At 46.3% G+C, this 17,258-nt stretch overlaps 2 protein-coding genes across 2 annotated transcripts; one reads left to right on the forward strand and one right to left on the reverse strand.

Moving 5' to 3' along the window:
* Window positions 1–43: 43 nt before the first annotated feature.
* Window positions 44–12,466, reverse strand: HGSNAT (heparan-alpha-glucosaminide N-acetyltransferase). The gene is made up of 17 exons (XM_074589350.1): window positions 12,201–12,466; window positions 11,762–11,901; window positions 11,169–11,290; window positions 10,150–10,219; window positions 9,442–9,511; window positions 8,235–8,341; window positions 7,687–7,763; window positions 7,029–7,059; window positions 5,975–6,135; window positions 5,489–5,604; window positions 4,714–4,835; window positions 4,004–4,130; window positions 3,768–3,854; window positions 2,754–2,831; window positions 2,567–2,637; window positions 2,345–2,457; window positions 44–1,313 (listed from the first exon to the last, which is right to left on the reverse strand). Exons 1-17 carry the CDS (start codon window positions 12,444–12,446, stop codon window positions 1,132–1,134), a joined length of 1,920 nt encoding a protein of 639 aa, XP_074445451.1. The 5' UTR covers window positions 12,447–12,466; the 3' UTR covers window positions 44–1,131.
* A 29-nt stretch (window positions 12,467–12,495) lies between these two features.
* Window positions 12,496–17,010, forward strand: POMK (protein O-mannose kinase). The gene is made up of 2 exons (XM_074589351.1): window positions 12,496–13,118; window positions 13,650–17,010. Exons 1-2 carry the CDS (start codon window positions 12,831–12,833, stop codon window positions 14,421–14,423), a joined length of 1,062 nt encoding a protein of 353 aa, XP_074445452.1. The 5' UTR covers window positions 12,496–12,830; the 3' UTR covers window positions 14,424–17,010.
* The last annotated feature ends 248 nt before the right edge of the window (window positions 17,011–17,258 follow it).

Consider the following 17,258-nt stretch of genomic DNA (forward strand, 5'->3'; position numbering starts at 1 on the left):
CACCTTAGTTCTTTCCATCTTTATATATACACAGAGAACATAGCAGGGTGTTTCAGGCTTTTTATTAGCACTAGTTTGGAAATCACAGCATCAGTGAATTTCCTCAGTTTCCCAAAAGTAATAACCGGTCTGCTATCTCTTAATTTCTGGCTGAATTCTACCTGTATTGCTGGTTTTCAGATCCAAGGCCCTCATGTAAATCCATTTATAAAGAGGATTGCTTTGATTGAACTTTGGCAATATCTAAGTGATTATAGAAACTCGGAGGAACTGGCCTTTCTGCACTCTTAGAGTGCAGTACATGAAACCTGGACCTCATCCATGCTAGGAATATGTAACACCAAGGCCCAGAACATGCACAGATGGGCTGCTAAACCTGTAGCAGCAGCATGCTGATTAATAAGCCCATAGAAGAGATCTTTGGCAGCAGGCTTCAGGGGGATCCTAAACCTAAGGTTTTGATCCAAGACCAAATTGGAAGAACACAATGAAGGACGATCAGTTGAGTCACCACTTCCCGCAGCATGCTGTAGCAGAGGTGCCCTTGAGCTTTCCCAGACAGTCACTGCACCGCCGACCCAAGTGCAGGGCTGAGGATGCTGCCAGCAGTCCAGAGTCAAAAACATGGCCAAGTTAAATATGTGCTAGTAACTGGTGTAGCACAGGCATGTGGCAGGTGCCAAGGGTATATGCAAAGCCTAGACCACATGAGTTAGGGGGTGCCTTGTCAGATGCAACGACTGTTACCACAGTCCCATTGTGATAACCCCTTGCAGTCACCACCCAGATCCCTTGCAGTTCCTTTTGTAAGCACCATCAGGCTGTCTTTGACTGCCCAACTGTTGCAATATGTTCAGTTTCTCTATATGAAGGAGGGAGATTAGTGAAATATTTACAAAATACAGAAAACAGAAAGAGAGCAACTGCATCAGACTAGTAAGTTTTTGCTACACAGGAAAGTACTGTCCCTTAAGTCACATAAAAGTCTTGATGACAACTTCCGTGGCACTGTAAACTTGAACTAGTATCCCTTTTTAGTAATACGGCCTAGCACAAGTGGCAATATTTCAGGCTAATCCACCTTACACACTTGCCCCATCAGAATCTAGGCCTGCTACACCTTGACCTCTATCAGATTTTCCAGAATATCTTTCTCTTGTAAAGTAAATACGATATTATGACCCAAAGAGTTGTTGCAGTGAGGTTTTGAGTCAGATGCTCTGCGTGGGATTGACTGTCTTGCATCTTCCACTTAAAAGGGAAATAGTTTTCAAACACTTCATGTCCAATGTAGACCAGGATTGAGTTCATTCCTGAAAGTAAGCACAGGTCATACCATCTGAAAGAGCAGGTATGAGCTTGCTTCAGAGTAAGCAGGCAGAGGCATGCCAGGCTTATGAAACAGAGTGGCACCGAGACAACAGCAGCTAATCACCACAGCTAGTGTTACTTGCCCCAAAGATGCTACACACAGGTTTTTTCAAATACAGTCTGAAGGATTCTCTCCCCAAAAACGTTTATTGAAAAGAAATACAGACAACCTATATGCTAAATTGAGAATACAACCAAATCAGTATCCTGCAATTGTATTGACAAGAATAATCATAGTTATTGTCTTCAGGGTGGCTGTGTGCCAGCTTGTTTGGTCAGATCTATTGCCTTTACAAACAAATGGTGACCCCCCTTCAAAGCTCTGGGATTTTTGGTAGGAGATATGATACCATGCTGTCACCCTACCCATCTTCCTGTCCAGACACCAGACACCAAAGCTGCTGAAAGGTTCCCTCTGCTGTGGGTTTGCATTCTGTACTCAGATGTTTGTCAAGAACCCAGTGTGGTTAAAACCACAGTGAGATGCTTTGGCAGACAGGCTTATCTAAAAACACAGAGACAGAACCTACACAGCTGCCCAGGGGATTTAGTCTTCCACATCTTCAGAAGTGGTATGACTCTGTTCACAGGCCTTTGAGTTTCCCATTAGGTTACTCAAGCCTCAGCAGTCCTTTCCAAAACCAACTACGAACCAGCTGTGGTATTTTGCTTGGTACCAGGCAGCTGTTCCCTGGGACCTTAACTCGAGACCAAGCTGAGAACAGTCATTGGTCACAGAAGCTTTCAGCCCTTATATGAAGGCCTGACAGTCCCTCTCTCCTAAATATCTGGTCTCGAGTGTCCCAGTTGTATGCAAAGATCTAGCTCAAGTTAACCATTCTGGCATCCTTCGGGTTACCTCATTCTAAATCCCAACTCTTTTAAAGACAAGGGAAGTGCAGAAAACATAAAAGGATAGTATCAGTGCAGAAAGAATTGGAAGGAATATGTTTCCTGCCGTGATTTTACTGACCTGGATAGAAAAATGGAGCACCCGACCACAGTCTCTTGACATCCACAAGGTAATATATCAGCAATAAGAGGATGAAGGCAAAGCAGCTCATGGTTGTCACATATGATATTGACCTACACATGTTTTGAGTAGAAAGATTATTTAGAGAACTATGTGATATAGACAGATCTCAATATAGGAAAGGTAAAACAAAATCATACTAAAAGTTGTATCTCTGCTTACCATAAGTTCTTGTTTATGGGAATAAACCCTTCTTCTTTAGAACATTTTGTCAAGATAGCAGAAATAATTCCCTGAAATAGGAAGTTGCTAAAGTTTATATAACCACTGCAACTTGTTTCAAAAATACTAAGTTTGCGTTGCATAACAATACATGTCTATTAAAAAGCTGCGTAACTATCTGACTTACCATTACTATGCTCCATATGACGAACCGGCTCATAATTTGTTTGTGCTGGTCTTTGTAGAACAAGATAATTTTTCCTGCCTAATGTAAAAAGAATACAAAAAATTAATTAATGCTCATAAATGTAACTACATTTCAAGAGCCAGATATGGTTGCCGCTGGCTAACTGTGCTAAGACAGAGAACATGAACAGGATTTATAACAACTAAGTGGCTGAAAGGCTCAGAATGGAAACTCTTTGCAAAGAATGGACACAGATGGGGAAAATATGTAAATGCAGCCCACTCAGCAAGAGAGGTGCACCTTTTCTAATACGTTAACACTGAGCAAAGGGACGAGCAACTTTTTAGGTCAACACAATGTGGCTCGAGCTCCATCCCCCTCAGCAAGGATTGCACGAAGGAACAACGCCACGTTGACTCCCCAGCCAGCCCCAAGAGCTTCTCCACAGCGCCACGTCACACCCTGCCCTGCTCGGAGCACACGCTTCTTTTCAGGCACCACCAAGAAATGTGTCCACTCACTCATTCCTCAGTGTCACAGTTCTGTTCCAATCTCTGCCCCGCAGAGATTCCCAAGACAGCTAACACTGCATGTCAAATGGAAAATTAGCAGCGGGGAACATGTACAGCTGCAACCTTTAAAACTGCACGCTTAAAATGAAGCTGTGAAGTCTATGCATCTCTTGGCCATATTTTCCAACGTGCAGAGCCAGCCTAGTCCCAGCATAAGCCAACCTTAAAATAAGCAAAGGAAGTTTCCAGGTGGATATTTTGCAAACTGCTTGTGTCCATCCCTTACAAAAACTGAGAAAAAGTCTTGGTTTATCTAACCTGGCAAGCTACTGCCAGGTTAGATTCCACTTCTCTGACACTCACCTCAGGCTAGGTATTGCTCTGGAAGAGGTTTTGTTAGAACCACTCTCAGCCTTAAATAAAGAAAGCAAGTTGCCTCCCCACTTCCAAGATTCCTTCAAATCTTCCAATTATATAACACAGCCAGAAAGAAAAGAGGTACCTGCAGTCCCAGAAATGCCATAACAATGGTATTTATGGTCCCCAGGATCCCTTCAGGATCATACGGCATCGTCGTTTGGTAAACCACCTTAAAGAGAAAGCAGTTGTTAACAGGGCATCTGAGCAATCAGTCTCCTTTCTCTTCCATCCCCTTGCATGTATCATTCCCAAGCCCCTCCTGACAGCTATGTTCAGTGCTTGCCTGTGGCTTCACACTGCAAACCAAACGCTACGTACACTTGAAGAGGGATGCTGATATATATGGTTTTCTCCAAGAAGCAAACGATCAATGTAACCAGCCGCTCCTCCAGTGCAGTTGGGATAGTTTCCAAAGTCTCCAATGCCCCCAGGACCAAGATAGCCCCTAGGACAGAAGCAAACAGGTTACAGCACAAAGTGTTGGTACGCTCCACCTGAACAGTAGCTGATCCAGTGGCCCAACACACTTAAATGCCCAATGTTTTCTGGGGCCAGAGGTACACAGTGAAACACAGGTCCAACATGACAGCTGGCTGGTGGCTGTTTTGATCATTGCAATGCCATGAGCAGGTCATGAGGGGACAGGCAATGTCAGGAGCCTACAGCAATGCTTCAGTTCAGCCCTGGCTACCCAGCTGGCGGCTCCACCTGCTCTGCAGGTGCTGACCCTTTAAAGGGGCAAAGATAAGAGACAGAGATGACATTGTGATGGTGATATATCACTGTACACAGACCTTAGGGAGATTTTAATCCTCTTCTTTAGATAGAAAGGAACAATGATGTCACGTTTATCACACCTGGTACTTTACCAAAGTATAGAAAGTTTTTTCACATGATCAATGCTTCCCTTAACCCCACTGGCCTCAAAGCTCTCCTCTTCATTCTTTCCCTACGTCTAATAAAATGTATTTTCTACTCAGTAGAAGAAAAACAATCTGATAGAAAGTCATCTGAGTACATAGTCTTACCTGGGACAACCTGGCACTGGTAACAAGAAGGTCAGGCAGAGCCAAATCACTTCTAACATCAGAATGAAAATCCACTGTGGCCAGTAAGGGAGAATATCCTGCAGAGCGGGACATGGTGTCTCCTACATGAGATGGAAGGAGGGGGATATTCCATGCCCTTGGGGACATCCTGTACTTCCTGGCAGGCAGTCCCCCAGTCATTACAAAACTGGGTTCTACCAATAGATCTTTCATCTTCGCAAATGATTTCCAGATACTTGGGGGAGGGGGAGAAACAAACCAAAACAAAAGCCCACAATGTTTTTTAGCTTGGAAATGTCAAAAGGAATTTTGATTCATGAGTAGAACAAAAGCCTTTTGGGAAAACAGACTCCAGAAAGGCCAAAAAGCAGTATTACTTTCCCCTGCTGTGAAAAAACACTGCCAAAATTAACTGGACAAAACACAGGCCACAGGACTCAGCACAGAGATGCCTGTCCCTGGGGTCCCTTGGTGGTGGAAAGTCATCAAAAGTGCCTGGGAATCCCTGCTTCTAAGCACCATCTGAATGGATTGGTGAAATCCTCAAATACAGCAAAGCTGGATGTAATAAATTGCAGACCGGCACACTGAAGGGTGCATGTTCCCTGAAATTTTTGCCAGGTCACACTGCACTACACATCAGGTAAGACGCTACATGTTTTGTCATCATTTCTCATGTTTTTTGTGCCCAAACAAGAGCAAAAGCTCCCAAATCCTACTCCAGTATCACTTGTCATCTCCCCGTGTAACTCACCAAGATCCCACTCTCAGCCCCAGCTCTTGTAAACAGGAGTTCGAGAGCAGCAACCACCAGGTATGTGAATCCCAGCCTCTGGAGCACCCCAGGAATACGCAGATTATCCCAGGACACTAGAAAACATGCAAGCAATGTTGAAGAGGAGCAGATATGGGCTCTTTTGTAAATACAAAAGCTACCCTTCTCCAGGGAGAGCTGAGACCCACTGCAGAAGGTACAAGGGACACATCCGCTCCACCACCTCACTTTCTGTAAATCATAACCCTGGGAAAGTCACCACTGAGACGATAAACAGTGGTTGGCACAGGGGTCAAACAGAGAGAATTGCGTCAGTGCAGAACTGATCGTCACTCTGCAGCATACCATCGAACTGCCCCCATGCAACTGGTCCTAGAGCAAGGCTGACTGTTTTCTCAACAGCCCAGCCAAGGAGGCAGCAACAATGGTTGCAGAAATACAAGGAAGAGAGCAAGTTCCACTCACGCGGTCCAAGGCAGTAATTGGGATTCACAACTATGATTCCCAGCAGGATTAGCAGAAAACTCCTCCAGAGGATCTTCCCGAGCACCTTCCGCTTGGAACTTCCCCACTTCAGCATGGAGCTCAGTGACAATGATATCGACGTCCCCATGATGAACACAAACCTGGAGAACAGAGAAGATGGGAAACAGAGCTGACAGATGTCTCATCACACAGGTGTGTGACAGGAACCACTAAAGCTAAAAGAGTAGCCTGCATTGGCCCAACAGAAATGCATGCATTGAGTGAAACTGGACAACTTCATTTCCTCTGATTGCTAGGAATTCCCGGACAGCTGAGCTTGCACTATGGGACCTTTCCACCTCTTTCAATGGTCAGTTGAGGCAATAAAGTTCAGGGAAGTAATTGCATTCTGGTCTTTTTGCAGCAATACATATGCCACCAAAAAATTGCATTACCCAAAATTAAATTCACATCTTCAGAGCAGTAAAACACAAGCTGCAAATCTGATTCAAATTCAGAACTGACTGTAGATTAGGTTCACAGTCCAAGTCCAGCTGCCATCTCCAAGAGTAACCACAACCGGTGTGTATTTTAGAGAAGCATGCTAGGGGTAGACGGGATAATTGCTTCCCCATAAAACCATTCTCTGGTAATAGACAGATTACCTTAATCCAAAATTCCCTTGGCTGTTTTATCTCTGGATACACACCAGTTCGGCTTTGAATCTTGCCAGATTGACCACCTTCAACACAGTAGCATGGCAATGAGCTCCTCAGGGATACTGCGCTTCCACTGGCAGGGCAACCCTGGGCTTCCCACTGCCACTGTGTGTGGGGAGGAAGGAGGATGTGGGGCAACCAAAAGCACTTAGCTCTTCTACTGATTGATAAGGATGATGCTGTTATCTGGAGGGGCAGATTCCTATCAGCTGTTTAACACAAATTCATCCCTCCAAATACATTTCCATGTGGAGGCAAAGTGCACACAATGTTCTCCTTGCAACCCTTAAATAAAGAATCACTTGACACAAGAACTATTATTCATGAAGACTTACCATGGAAACACCAGATCTGCAACTGTTAATCCTACAGAGAAACAGGAAGGAACACATTATTTACCTCAAACCCTCCCTAAATTCTAACAACATTACTGTTGAGTTTCCAGAGGAATTGTGGGCTGCTTGCAATTATTTGATGCCCCAAAATCTAAAACACATTATAAACAAAACTTAAAAAGAGCCAATCATGTTGCTTCACTGCTTTTACCATTCTTCAGAAATAGGGTCGGAGCTGATTGCTGTGTCTTGGGAAAGATTTCAGGGATGGGATCCTTGTTATTCTCTGCTAGAGCAGCACGATACCCGACCCCTTCCCCATCAGCTTGCCAATCAAAGCATGTTTGTACAGCATCAAGTACCATCAGCGTGACTGTGGTCATTAAACAACACAGAAAAGTTAAAGACACAAACCTGCGTCAAAAATGAAAAGGTTACACACAGATTGTGATCTGAAACCATCCCGTCACTGTATGACGAGCAGGACTATATGCTGCTTTGCCCATTAACCTAACAGGCCAGATACCCTGCTGAGGCAAACTGGCACAGTGTCGCAGCCTTCAGCCAAGCAACAGCTCGCTGCAGCAGCTGCACTGCTAACCATATCTAGCTACTGCTGCAGTTAAAACACAGATTAACTGTCTGAATTGTACTTTACCATTCCAACTTTCATGTTTGAAGAACCAGTATTTTCCTCCTCCATAGTTAACAAACACCATAATTATAAGAGAGAGCCTAAAAAGACAACAACAAAAACAATTGCAAAGTATTGCATGTCGATGAAATACATATATATGAGCACACAGTTAATTTTTACCCCCATTAAAGCATTTCTGACAGTGAGATCTGTTTTATTTTATTTTTAAAGCAAGATTATGTGCAAGGTTTCCAGCTTTGCCAACCAGGAAGCAGCGTTTCAAAGATCACGAGTGGCAGTGAACCAAAGTAAGCTCCTTCACATCGCGTTTTCGCACTGAACATATGTTGTTCTTTTCCACCCTCTGCACAACTTTAATGTTTCCTCAAACTAGATCAACTGTAAAGTGTTTCAGAAAATCCAAGAATTAAAACCTTGATTATCTTCCAAGTTAAACAGACCCCCTTGAACCGTCCATCTGCTATACATTTCCATACACTGTCAAACCGCCACTGGCAAAATCTCATTCCCTTTGGAAGACTTGCTTTTGAGCAAGGTCTTATGCTCACCCTCGGAAGGTGTCCAGGGAACGCAGCCGCTGCCGAGAGACTGTGCTCCACAAACGCGGGGTGGGATCACTGCTAATGGAGTCTGTTGTGTTTGGGGACCCGAGCTCCTTCGGGAACAAATCAGACATACAAAGGGCAAGTCAGCAGCTGCATCAGCTGCCTAGGGAACAGAGGTCAGCAATCTGCAAACTTTCACATACTGTGTTTGTCTTTGTGCTCCCCATCTTCCTCTTCCTTTTGTTTCCCCACTTGCTACTTCTAACCCCTTCATGGCTCCACCATATTGCAATAATAAAATTGCAGATGCTCCACACCACACCTTTGACCAGGGCGGAAACAACAATGCAGTGAAAAGAGGCTGTGTTTGAGACTCATGAGACTTGGGTCCAGTCCAAATCAGCTACAGACTTGCTGTCACTGTGAGTGCTGCTTTACAACAGAGCTGAACAGATCCAGTTCCTGACTCTCAAACAGAATCCAACCCATCCCATCCCATCAGCACTTGTCTGACACCACACGCTGTTTAGAGAGCTAAACCAGTAGAAAATGAATCCTTTTAAATGCAGGAAAGGCTTCTTTCCAGTTGAGTTCCCCAAATCCCTCTGATCAGCCCCAGCGACAACATAAAGAAGCAGACATCGCTGTAACACAGCTACGGAGATGAACAACTCCAAGAATTGCTGCAGAGCTCTGCTCCCAAGTCTTTTGATTCTGGACAGGTTTGGACCTCCTAGATGTGAAGCCCAGACTGTGATGATCTATCTAAATGCTAGTACAAAACACAGCTCACACAGAAATGACAGCTCTAGGGCTGCCAGAAAAATCTTGATTTATGTGTAGATCCTGCTAAAATTCCTGCTGTGCTGGAGGCAGACATGAAAGCTGCCATTTCTTCCCTTCCCTTACGTTGTCAGAAGGGGACAGTATTTTCACCGACACATTTACTTCAAGAGAACTAAAGAGGGTACGAAGTGGTATGGTCAGGACTTGCAAGAGCTCTACTGGGAATCCACCGAAATTGCATGGGTCTAGCAGTCTCCACTGACATAGAATTGCCTGTCTGACATCAGTACAAGATTTGACAAGGGGAGCATGCACAGGGGGAAGATGATTAGTAATAAACAAGTCCCCAGATGTCCGGATAGTGTGTGTTCCTCAGAGATAAAAACACTACAAAATGCAAATTAAAGATAATGTGGTCACTCACAGAATTAATGAGACGATCAGTTTCTCTGGGGTTCAGTTTCTTGTAAACCCAGCTTCTGACTGGATCAATTCTGAAAATTAGTAAGAGTTTAAAACACAAAACAAACCAAAGAGTACTTTATGGCCAATTTCGTCTTACTATCAACTATTTAGCAGCATAAATCAAAAGATGGGTCAGTCTCTATTTCTGTTTTCCCAGCCCACGTACATAATACTGAGATTCAGCCAGTACCTGGAACCCCAGTTAAGTCCAGCTATGTAATTACATCGCCGCAAGCTCAGGTTCGGGACTTTATTCTCAGGTTGTTTACAGGCAGGAATGACTCACTTCATTCAGTACACAGGATGGAAGGCTGCATATGCTACACATGCTTAGGTACCGATTCAGGGCTAGACGCAGGAACAAGTCATAGGAGGGTGAAGCAGTGCGTATGCAAGCTAACGACGGACATCATCTGCTTTGCAGTAATGGCTCCACACACAAACTAACAAGGCTGCAAGATAACCCCCAAGGGAAACTGTATCACTCCGTATTTATTATCATAGGGACAGCTACCGCAGGTTAACTTCTGAATGGCAGCCTGGTAACAGGGTCTGATTTGCAAGCATGGCTACAGTGGCACTCTGAAGCACTGCCACACTATGACACATGTTTTTAAACGCAGCCCCACTTCATGTGTGAGGAGGTATTACAATACTGTTTACTTACTTCATAAAAAGGTGCCCGGCAATCAGGACAGCAAGGATGCCCATGTAAACCAGGAAAGCAAAGAGAATAGCTACATGAAAGAGAGAGGAACACAACTCTATAAATGACCTAACAAAACCATTTAGCAGCCTGGGGTTGGCCAAGCATGACACAAACATGACAAATAGCCCAACCCACCATTCATCACACCATCGTCTCCATGCAATACATATCCCCAGCTGGAGTCCCAGGGGAAAAAAAAAAAAAAAAAACAAACAACAAAGCAACCCAAACCAAAAGCAGGCTAGTTTCAAAGTGCAGCTCAGTGACTGCGCATCTCAGCATAAAAAGGCAAAATTAAATTGCACTGCATCACACAGCAATGGTGAGAAAAGAGTTGATGTGTCATACATTTTGAAGAAGAAACTAGAGATTTAGAAACAGCCTCAACATGAGGACAGCGGAGAGGGTAACAGAGTTTGTAAGCACGGAGAATTTTTCTTTACAGCTAGAAAACTGGAAGGACTGAAGAATAACCTAATGTAAAGGAAAAGAATGGAAGAGACATACATGAGAGTTTGAAACAGCCCTAGAAAAGACATGAACAAAAAAGCAAGATGTCAGGTTTAAAATAAAAAGCGCAACAAAAATATAAACGCTGTATGAGTTGTTTTTTTTTTGAGAGAAGCAAGACAGAGGGAAGAAGAGGGAACATTCTGCACACATACACAAACATGCAGGGAAACAGGAACTAACTACAAAAATATCTCCCTCCGGACACATACCCACTGATTTTTCTGGGCTAATCCCTGCTGCAAAAAGGTTGTGGTCATACAGCGTATGATGTGAAGAGGCCTGATCCTGGTCAGGGCCTCAAGACGGGTGTATAAAACATACAGAGGTAAGATGCTGAGAGGAGGAGCAAGCCCATGACACATCTTCAGCGCAGCATGAGTGGTTGCATGAGCTTTTTATGAAGTTGGATTTGCCGGGAGACATGCAAGTTGTAGAATGGAAGGGGAAAACAGAGCATTACATACGGAGGTAGCTGTTGATAGGGCCTTCGTTGATGACTAGGTCACAAGAAACAGTTTTGGTGCTTGTACTTAGGGTCTTTACCACAAGGGAATAATTGCCAAACTCTCCAAAATGATACTGAATCCTGCAAAGGATAAAGGAAACGAAACTTTCTGAGCCATCACCGCTACAGGCAGGTAGAACAGCAGCATTTGGGGGATTACAAGCCTGAAAACTTGTAGGAAGGCATGCTGAAAACTTGGCCTAACAGTATGATCTACCAAGGAGCTGTCTGGCTCTGCCTTTGCCCAACGCAGATGCTTCACCACACTCCTACATCACCTGTCTTCTTGAGCTACAGCCCCTCTGCAAGAGAAACCAGGAGCTTGCACGTGCTGGCTCAACGCATACCGTTTTGGCGCCTGCTCGCGCCTAGATCTTTTCAGCACAATTACAATGTACGCCGCAGTTACAGCAGCGGGGGCACGACAGAGCTCTAGATCTAAACAGTCAGGAAAAAGGAGGTGATGAGCGGGCAATAAACAGGAGCATGGCTTCAAGAAAAAACAAAATAGTATAGAACTGTCCAGGTGTTCCCTGAGTCTGGGCCACGTACTTGCAGAGCTCTCTGTCACCCACAGAGCCGTTGAGCTGCAGGGTGAGTGGATGCTGGGTGTCAACCATCACCACCGCCATGCCCGGTCTGCTCTGGCTCCCGTTGCTCGGTGGGACGAACGCCAGGAGCTGATACAAGCACTGTGGAAGAGGAGGGTGAAAGGATCTCATCAGTGCCAAAGGAGAGTGAGAGGGGGTCCTGCTTTGCACAGCGGCAAAGGAAAAGCCAAGGGAAGATGCCCGGGGAGCGGCGCAACTCCCGCTGCGGGGCCGCTCGAAGGTAAAACCGAAGGGAAGGGCCTTAACAAAGGCGGGGGGAGAGGCCAGGAAAGCGAAGCAGCCCCGCCGAGGGCCGGGGCCGGGCTGTCAAAAGCGGAGGCCGGGGGTGGGTGACACACACAGGGACCCGGCACAGCCCCTCCGCGGGTCGCTCCGCTCACCTGGTGGCAGGCGCCGGAGCGGGCGGCGAGGCGGAGGCCCTGCGCCGGCAGCTCGTTGCGGACAAGCAGCAGGGCCTGGTCCATCCGCCCCGGCGGCCGCCGCTCCGCCGCCGCCGCCCCGCCGCGGGGCCCGGCCCCGCTCCCCTCCGGCGAGCCCTCCCCGTGGGGCTGCGTGAGGCCGGGCGCCATCAGCAGGGCGCCCAGCGCCGCCGCCACCGCCGCCACCAGCCCCGCCGCCGCCGCCATGTCGCTGCGCTCCGCCCCGGGGCGGCGCCACTGCCGCCGCCACCGCCCTGCGCGGCCGCGGCGGGGCAATGAAGCGGCGTCGGTCCTTCCCCCATTCCCCGGCCCTGCTGGGTTTTCCGGGGTCAAGCTTTCCTGCCCGGGGCGGCCGGCAGCCCGGGCCTTCCTGCTTGGAAAAGCAGGAGGATGAGGAGCCAGGCGAGCGTCGAGCTTGAAGCCGGTTTTAACAAGAACCGCGGCCACGCGTGGCCTTTCCCGTAGGACTGAAGTGTCTGCCAGGCAGCTGTGTGGCCTGCAGTGGAAAAGCCCCACGGACGTTCATCCCCGGGCTGGGAAGAGGGTCCTGCTTGGCCTCCGTCTGCCAGGGAGAATGCAGAAGCCACGGCCATGGAAAAGAGACCGCATTTTGTTAGGAGGGAGTTTCCTCCCAGGGAGGTGTCGTCTGTCTCCTTGGCGCTGCTGCTTGCGGCCGTCCTGCTGCTTAATGCCATTCTCTACCTGTACCTCAACGAGTTTTACACCTCTTCGGGACACGCCGAAACGGACCCCAGCCTCTGCCCTTTTGGGTACTTCAGATTGGGAGCGGTGAAGAACTGCTCCCCATGGCTCTCCTGTGAAGCCATCAATAGGGAAGTCAGGAAACTCAAGTGTGTTGGTGAAGGTGCTGTGAAAAAGGTGAGTTTGGTTTTCCTTTCTTGCCCCCTGTGGATAAAGAGCTTTCACTGTTTGATGGCTTATTAATGGCCATACTGCTGTTGTAATTATCCTTGCAGCAGCTAATTACTGTAGACATCCAGGGGCATATGGCTACTGATGAGGTGCACAGAACAGGTAGGAGGGCCCGACCGGAGCCTGGGGCCACCTCCCTGACACCGAACGACATCCCGCTGCACAAGCAAAATCACAGAGATCGGTGAAGCACTTGTGGAGCATGGTACAATTGTGGCAGAGTAAGACTGTCTGGTTGGGTGGTATGAAATAATCTAATTTGTCTGCATTGCCCATTCCAAAGAAAACTTGGGAAATCATGATGTAGTTATGACATCGGTATGGGCTTGCTGTGACAGGTACATGGCCCTGCTTAAAGGCTTGACTGTGCCTGGTGACTGTAATTTGCAGTTGTGACTAAGCAGTGACCCGGTGATCAGCAGCAGCTGGTGGAAGAAGACTCTCCATGTGTCTTACATGTCTCTTGTGTGTTCTCAGGTCTTCCTTTCCGAGTGGAAGGAAAACAAAGTGGTCCTTTCACAGCTCACCAACTCAGAGCTGAAGGAGGACTTTCTCCACGGACTGAAGATGCTGAAAGCACTTCAAAGCAAGCACGTTGTCCGGCTGCTTGGCTACTGTGAGCAGCAGTTTACAATCCTCACCGAGTACCATCCTCTAGGCTCCCTGAGGGGCCTGAATGAAACCCTCCACATCCCCAAGTACAAGGGCATGAACACCTGGCATCGCAGGCTGATGCTTGCTATGGACTATGTGAGTGTCATTCGGTACCTGCACAGCAGCCCTCTGGGCACCTTAGTGATGTGTGACTCGAATGACCTGGACAAGGTCCTCTCTCAGTATCTCCTAACAAGTGACTTTCACATCCTGGTGAATGATTTGGATGCTTTGCCGCTGGTGAACAGGAGTGCCGGCAGGCTGGTGAAGTGTGGTCATCGAGAGCTCCGGGGCGAGTTTGTAGCTCCCGAGCAGCGTTGGCCCTATGGAGAAGAGATGCCATTTGAGGATGACCTCATGCCTCCCTATGATGAAAAAACAGACATCTGGAAAATCCCGGATGTCTCCAATTTTTTCTTGGGCCACGTTGAAGGAAGTGACATTGTGCGACTACATTTGTTTGACATCCATGCAGCATGTAAGAGGAAGGACCCGGCTGAAAGGCCTTCTGCCCAAGAGGTCTTAGACACTTACAGGAAAGTTTTAACTCTGCTGATTCGGGAGGCGGCCATGCCTGGTACTAGGGAAATGTTATAGTGAATCATGAGACAAACAACATGCTGAAGTTGATGTCCTTCTTATTTATTTAGCTTGCCTGAAGGGCAAAATCTCTGTCCACCAAGCTGAGAAGAAAAGAATAACTGAACTTGTACCTTTTGATTTAAAAAAAAATAATAATCCACCCAATGCTGGAGCTGTGCAAGCTTCCCACTGTCATGTTTAATCTATCATCGGAAGAAGAGGAGGGAGAGAGATGAAACTGTGTGGGTGCAGAGGGAAATCTGTTCCTTAAGAAATAATAAATTTTCTTTTGCATCTTTTACACAAAAACCCTATTAAAAAAAATGACTGGCAGAGGACTGGAGAGCAGAGACCGTGGCATGTCCCCCACAAGCTTTGTGCTTATTTCTGTGGCTTTGTCTCATGTCTTGTCCGCAGAACTCTCACCCACTTCCCCACAGAATAAAAGCAGTGGTCGCTCGGAGAGGAGTAGCCCAGTTCACTTCAGATTTTGGTGAACCCCAATGCCAGAGCCCCAATGGCAGTCGCTCCCTGCTGGATGGGGAATAGGTTGATTTTGGAGCTGTATGGCCATTGCTCTGTGGGCCCCGTATCCCACCCCAGCAAGCATGTGGCCACTTCGTAAGAAGCAGATGACACAGATCCCAAAGAGGCTGCTTACAGGCGTGCTTTTGTTTTTCAAGCCTTTGCCTGGTGGTATTCTCAGATGAGCTTTTTGGAGATGAAGCTGTAAAATTGGAATCTCTTGCTGTTTTTTAATCCATAGAAATCCTGAGCACTTTGGAAGAGAGTTGAAGTGTATCTTTTTTCATTCACTTACCCTTGCTGAGTGTCATCACGACTCGATGGAAAGGGGGAGCACAGGGAACTGAAAGAGAATGTGACTTCCTTACACGGCAATGAGCTTTAAACCTGGGGTTTGAAAAATAAAAGCCCTATATTCAGAGCATACAATGCTATTTGGTCTGAATTTTGAGGGTGGTGAGGCACTGGAACAGGTTGCCCAGGGAAGTTGTGGATGCCCCGTTCCTGGAAGTGTTCAAGGCCAGGCTGGATGGGGCTTTGAGCAGCCCGGTCTCGTGGGAGGTGTCCCTGCCCATGGCAGGGGGGTTGGAACTAGATGATCTTTAAGGCTCCTTCCAACCTAAACAATTCTATGATTCTATGAATTCAAAGACCACTAAGCATAAAGAAAGGCTGCTTTTTTGTTCAGTGTGCTTAGGAGAAAGCTTTTGGTACCTACGTGGATGTTACAACCTGGTACCAACAGCTGGAGAGGAAGAATAATGATGCCTTAATCCAGCAGTAGGCTCTGCTTTGTAGGATTGGGATGTACTTGTTCTGTCAGTGAAAAAAACAGGAATAGCATGAATGAGACACGTGGACTCTACCGTTACACACCTGAGGACTTTCTGTTCTGTGGACTAGGTCTTTGAAAGGACTAAGGGCCTGAGAAAATTTTCATGTTTTGACTTGAGAGGTGATTTGTAAGCAGAGAAGTACATGGTCCTTTCTGCTGAAGAGTTTAGTTCTGTTCTGTGCTGTGCTGATATTTCTCTTCACCTAAACAAGCCGTGTTATGACTGCACTGAGAAACACAGTCAGTTTGTATACATAATGTTCAAATGCACCTGTGTTCTATTGCTACCAAAATTTTATTATAAATGGAAAAACTTTCCTGCAAATGACTAAATTCATACCTGATTTCATACAATGCCAGCAAGAGCCCTTTAAAGCCTGCTCATTATGGCTTTCCTTTCCCTCTGGGCAGTCTTATTTTCTTAAATTAGCTGATTTTTGCCATTTTTTATTTGTGCTGTCCTTCTTGGAAGCTTTCCTGCTCAGGTTGTTAGGAAGCAAAGCTCAGAAATCAGGGTCTCCAAAAGAGAACGGTGATTTTGGATGCTTCGTGTTTGTTTTGGACCTTGACTCAAAACACCTTAAAGAAGCCTGTGTGAAAAAGAGTGCTCTCTCTGTTGTAATTGCATCATCCAGCCCATGCACTCTTGAGTTGTTATTAATAAGGTTAGAGTTCTACAGTTCCAGCATGAATCCAGGATGTGCAACAGTTGGAAAAGCATCCTGTTAAAGCTCCTCAAAGCTGGGGATCAAGCTTGGAAGGGCCAAGAGTCAAACCTTTTGCATGTGCCCCCAACAATAATTTGTTACCTCTTGTTAGCCATCATGTATACTTGAAAGAAAAATCAGCATTCGATGGCTGTGAAGTAAACATACCATGCGTTTTTATGAGAGTAGCAAGGACAGACAAGAAGAACCTGCCAGGCATCTTATGCTGGTCTCTCTCAGTTAAGGCAAGCTTCCGCTTGGACTCTTGCTCTGTTGTGTACCTTTGCACCTTGCAAACAGCCATATTAATTTCACAGAGTGAAAAACAAATGAGGACAAATTCTGGTTCTGAGTAATTTTTGTGCCGTGGAGATGCCCCTCTCTGTTCCTGGATGATATAGTTACAAATTTTTTTAAGAAAAGGTGTCTCCCTAAACATTCACCCTGAACATGTCTCTTCTCCATTCCCTCTCCTTCAGCTTGTGTGTTGTCCAGCATTTCAGCAGGAATAAATTACATATGTTCTGAATACAGCATTATGGAGCTTCAAAGTTTCTTCTTTGGGATGTTGTTTCTGTCTATGAGGCACTAGATGGCAGCATGAAGGTCAATTTAGCGTTAGTTATTAACAGTTATTAGCAGTTACAGTCTCTCGTGACCAAACATAGCCAGGATCTGGTCTTGGAGCCAGTATTTTGCTAGTAAACTTCCATAGACACCTAAAAGATCTCATTGTGTTTGCCTTAGCGAGTCTGTAGTAACAAGACAGATACATATAAGGGC

This window comes from Larus michahellis, chromosome 5, assembly GCF_964199755.1.
Source record: "Larus michahellis chromosome 5, bLarMic1.1, whole genome shotgun sequence".
NCBI lineage: Eukaryota > Metazoa > Chordata > Aves > Charadriiformes > Laridae > Larus > Larus michahellis.